At 37.2% G+C, this 4,556-nt stretch overlaps 1 protein-coding gene and 1 pseudogene across 1 annotated transcript; both read left to right on the forward strand.

Annotated features, from left to right (window-relative positions):
• Positions 1-1,773: 1,773 nt before the first annotated feature.
• On the forward strand, positions 1,774-2,995 carry LOC149832185 (pentatricopeptide repeat-containing protein At2g03380, mitochondrial-like). Its single transcript, XM_090013182.1, has 2 exons — positions 1,774-2,212; positions 2,319-2,995. Exons 1-2 carry the CDS (start codon positions 1,774-1,776, stop codon positions 2,993-2,995), a joined length of 1,116 nt encoding a protein of 371 aa, XP_089869308.1.
• Positions 2,996-3,098: 103 nt separating this feature from the next.
• On the forward strand, positions 3,099-3,815 carry LOC149832186 (putative pentatricopeptide repeat-containing protein At2g01510 pseudogene; annotated as a pseudogene).
• Positions 3,816-4,556: the final 741 nt, after the last annotated feature.

The following is a 4,556-nucleotide window of genomic DNA, read 5'->3' on the forward strand; positions in this document are numbered from 1 at the left end:
TTATAAGGGCACCAAAAGAAAGATAAATACCCTCTTTTTTTCTCCCTCAAGCTAAGTACCTGTTCACTTTTTCAAAAGGAACCTCTATTTATTATTCTCAAACCTAGACTCATTATTCATCAATGAACCTTATATGATTCCTATTTATCATATCATATAAAATTCTAAACAAGAGTAAAAATAGATTTTTTTATGTGGTAAGGTGAGTTATAGTCCAATAAGAATTTATTTAAGTCACAATCAACATGTCTCATATCATATACAACATTGATGTATAGAAACAAAATCTTTTGAATGTTTAGAATTTTGTGAATATCAAAACCTTAAAAAAAAATTGAGAAACTTATTGAAATACGAAAAATATGAACTTGGGGTAGTTCATGTAGAAAAATAAGAGTTGCATAAAATATCCTAAAAGTTATTTTCACACAGTGATTATGACTTTAGGTAAAATAGGATGTAGCACAAACCACGGACCTTCAGAGCAGGTATAGTTCTACTGAGACTGACTCCCAAATAGCTATTGGCAAGTCTTTTCACTGCAGTGCTTCGTGATCGACGATCTAGGATCATACCAGAGAATGATTTATACTCTAGCAAACACCGTAGAATTGAGGTATTATATATGGGTTGATATACCCATAGTAGGCTATACTGGTATAGCCGAATTAGTGCACTAGTTAGTATTGGGTAAGCATTAACCTATGATTTTTTAAAAGATAAATAAAAAAAATAAAAAGAAACAAACTTCTTTTGTATATGAAATGACCTAGTGTTCTGCCCATAAGGGTATCGAATATGAAATGAAAATTAATTTCCTATTACAAAGCTACCTTTTTCTGAAATTTCATGTCAAGCATCACCTTTTCTGAAATTCTTGATACAATCCTAGGTTTTTTTGACAATTGTCACAAAAGGATATGTTTTAACCTACCTCTACCTAGCTAAACCTGAGTTAAATATTTAAAATACCAAATATGCCTTCTTTATTATCTAGTTAACTTGAATTAAATACTTTAATTAATAATTATAATGTATTTGACTCCAAATCAATATACTAACTAAAACTGAAAATATGCGTAAGTTTTATTTCTAATCTAGGTGAAGTCTGAACGGTTTTGGTTATTTGTAAGTTAAGGGTGGGTTGGTATAAGTTTATAGAGTAATGGGTCTAAATAGATTTTTGGAGCTTTTTTTTAATTTTTAACTGCACAAATGTAATCTATGTACTTGATTTTATAGGGATCAACTCTTGCAGAGTTTGATTCCAATACAAGGATCAACGCTTCAAAATCTTTGTAAATTTTAAATGCTCTAAACATTATTTTTTTATTGAGAACACATGATCCAGGTAAATCAACCATACTCAATACATTTATAGGGCAGGAACCCCATAAAAAGCAAGCTGAAAACCATTTAGCACACGGTTAAGCACCAAATATGTAAGAAGGGCAATCACGTACTTTTAATGAATACTTGAAAATGAGGGAGTTTAGCTCCTGGTCCTTATTGAAAATGAGGGAGTTTAGCTCTCGCTCCTCCCTCCCCACAATCCAGCATAACTCTTCACCTCTGCTCTGTTCTTCACCCTCCTTTCCTCATACGAAATTTAAAAATTTAAACGTTAACATCAACGATGGCATCAAGAGACTCTCTAGGACAAACCCACACAATTTCAATGCCTATGCGGATGCATGTGGGTGTTTGCTCAAGGCATGTGCCTCAGAAACCGCCATTTCAGCAGGTAGACTCCTCCATGACCATGTTATCAAGATGGGTCTTTGTTCAGATACGTTCGTTTCCATCAACCTTCTGATCATGTACATAAAATGTAATAGTCCAATTGATTCAATTCGTGCTTTTAGTGACATTTCTGGGTTTCATATCGTTGCTTGGAACTGTATGATGGCTAGCCATGCTGAATCTGGGCGTTTCGATGATGCCCGAAAATTGATTGATGAAATGCCTCAGAGAAATATAATTAGTTGGACTGCCATGATTAGTGATTTGATGAAGTTTGGCAGGGTTGATGATGCTTTGGAGTGTTTTAAGAGGATCCCTGAGCAGAGTGTTGTTTCTTGTACTGCCATGATTAGTGGATATGTGCAGAATGGGTATTATGGGGATGCATTGGATTTCTTCTTCATGATGGTTGGGTGGGGAATTATGCCAAACAAGTTTACTTTTGTGTCTGCTATCAGTGCGTATGTTGGTTTGCATGAATTTGTGGCAGGGAGGAGTGTCTTGGGGATGATTGTGAAACTTGGGTTTGAACATGATTCATCTGTGTGTAATTCGTTGATTCCACTTCATGTTAGGCCTTGGGGATGTCGATGTTGCAAGGAGAATTTTTTATGGGATAGAGACAAAGGATGTTGTGTCGTGGACTGCGATTCTTGATTCGTATGTCGAAGCAGGGGAGTTGGCTCAAGCACGCCAGTTATTTGATGAGATGCCTGAAAGGAATGAAATTTCGTGGAGTACCATGATTGCAAGGTACAGTCAGAGTGGGAATGCTGCAGAAGCTTTGGATTTTTACCAGAAGATGCTTGGTGCAGGTTTCAAGCCAAATTTATCAACATTGTCCAGTGTGTTGAGTGCATCTGCTAGACTTGAGTCTCTGCAGATTGGAATGAAACTCCATGGTTATGTTGTTAAAATTGGTATTGAAACTGATGTTTTTATAGGGAGCCCGCTCATTGACATGTACTCTAAATCTGGAAAGACTCGAGATGCACGTCGAGTCTTTCAATTCATCCCTTACCAGAGCACTGTTTGTTGGAACTCTATGATTTCTGGTTACAGTTACAATGATGAATTAGAAGAAGCACTGGAATTGTTTAACCAAATACCAGAGAGAAACATTGTCTCTTGGAATGCAATAATTGCAGGCTATGTACAGAATGAGCATTGTGAGAGAGCACTTGGAATTTTTAACGACATGCAATTGTCTGGGAAAATCCCAAACATGACTACCTTCTCCAGCACCCTTTGAGCTTGTGCAAGCATAGCATCCATAGAGAGGCAAAAATTTTCATGGGAAGATAGTAAAATTTGGAATACAGTATGGAGTTTTCATGGGTACCGCTCTCCTAGACATGTATGCAAAGTCTGGAGACATCATCAGTGCTAGGCAAGTGTTCAGGAGAATGCCAGAGCGAAGTGAAATCTCTTGGACTGAAATGATTCAAGCTCTGGCTGATAATGGGCTTGCAGAAGAATCCATTGCTCTATTTGATGAAATGGAGCGAGAAAGTGTCATTCCTACTGAATTGACATTTTTAGGTGTACTGTTTGCTTGTGCTCATTGTGGTTTGGTAGAGAAAGGATTGCATTACTTTAAATCTATGCAGAATGTATATAACATAAAACCAAGAGGAAAACATTATTCGTGCATGGTTGATCTTCTTGCTCGCGATGGAAGATTAATCGAGGCAGAAGAGTTTATCAAGGCAATGCCATTTCAGCCAGAAGCTAATGCATGGGCAGCTCTGTTGAATGCTTGCAGTATTTATGGGAATGAGGAGTTTGCAGAAAGGACTGCGATACACCTCTGGGAATTGGAGAAGGGAAACTCTGCTGGGTATATTTTACTTTCAATTATCTACGCAGCAGCAGGCCGATGGAGTGATGTTTCAAGGATTAGAAGATTGATGAAAGAACAGGGTCTGAAGAAATCTCCAGGGTGCAGCTGGATTGAGGTTAAAAATCAGGTCCATGCATTCTTAGTCGGCGACGTAGGCCACCCAGAGTCAGTGGAGATTTATGCGATTCTTGACCTTCTGATCTCAGAGATGTCACTTTCGGAAGGATAGGTTTCATGGATTAGAAATGACAGTGATTCAAAGTGATGGTTAAAATGGTAAACTTGTCATGGGCACGATGCCATCGCCAAAGCTGAAGCACAGGCTTTTGCAGATTATATAGTTTGTAAAATTCGTTTTTCCTAAACAATTGGGACTAGGGAGATGAAAAACTTAACCAGTTGGACGCTGATAGACCCTTCTCTAGATACATGGTTCAAATGGATCACAATTCAGTAAGAACAAGCTTTGCTTATTATTCAGGTGACTTGTTTAGAAAATAATATACACAGGGTGGCTTTCAATAGAGTCTAACCAGTTGGATGGTGATGGATCCATGGCAAGATTCATTACTGAAGTGGATCACAAGTCAGTGATAGCAAGGTTTTCCTCAAGAACATGGAATATGAGTGGCCTTTTTTATGAATAATATTTACAGGACAGCTGCTAACAGAATTTTATAATCAATCCAAATATTGCAGTGCTGCCACGTGTGCAATTTCAGGGTGATTTACGGTATCAAAAAAAGATAGAGAAGTTTGGAAGAAATCTGTCATATTTGTCCATGACAGCGTACAATTGTGGAAGTTTTTAGTTCAGCATTTTTCTCTGGGTAATGTTAACACTTTGCTTCTAGTTCATCATTCATGGAATTGTTTGCATAAAGAAATGTTAAATTAGGTTATGATTTTAATTTTTTTTCCAATGCGTGTGTTCATGTTCACGTAAACTTTGTAGTTTCTGCCTTTTATG

The sequence above is a fragment of the Nuphar pumila genome, chromosome 7, assembly GCF_984573655.1.
Source record: "Nuphar pumila chromosome 7, dmNupPumi1.hap1.1, whole genome shotgun sequence".
Taxonomy (NCBI): Eukaryota; Viridiplantae; Streptophyta; class Magnoliopsida; order Nymphaeales; family Nymphaeaceae; genus Nuphar; species Nuphar pumila.

Excerpts from the sequence above, each read along its gene's own strand:
- LOC149832185 (XM_090013182.1), top strand. The coding sequence starts at position 1,774 with ATGGGTCTTTGTTCAGATACGTTCGTTTCCATCAACCTTCTGATCATG. Across the intron at positions 2,213-2,318 it reads TGCTATCAGTGCGTATGTTG|GCCTTGGGGATGTCGATGTT; the intron begins GTTTGCATGAAT and ends ACTTCATGTTAG.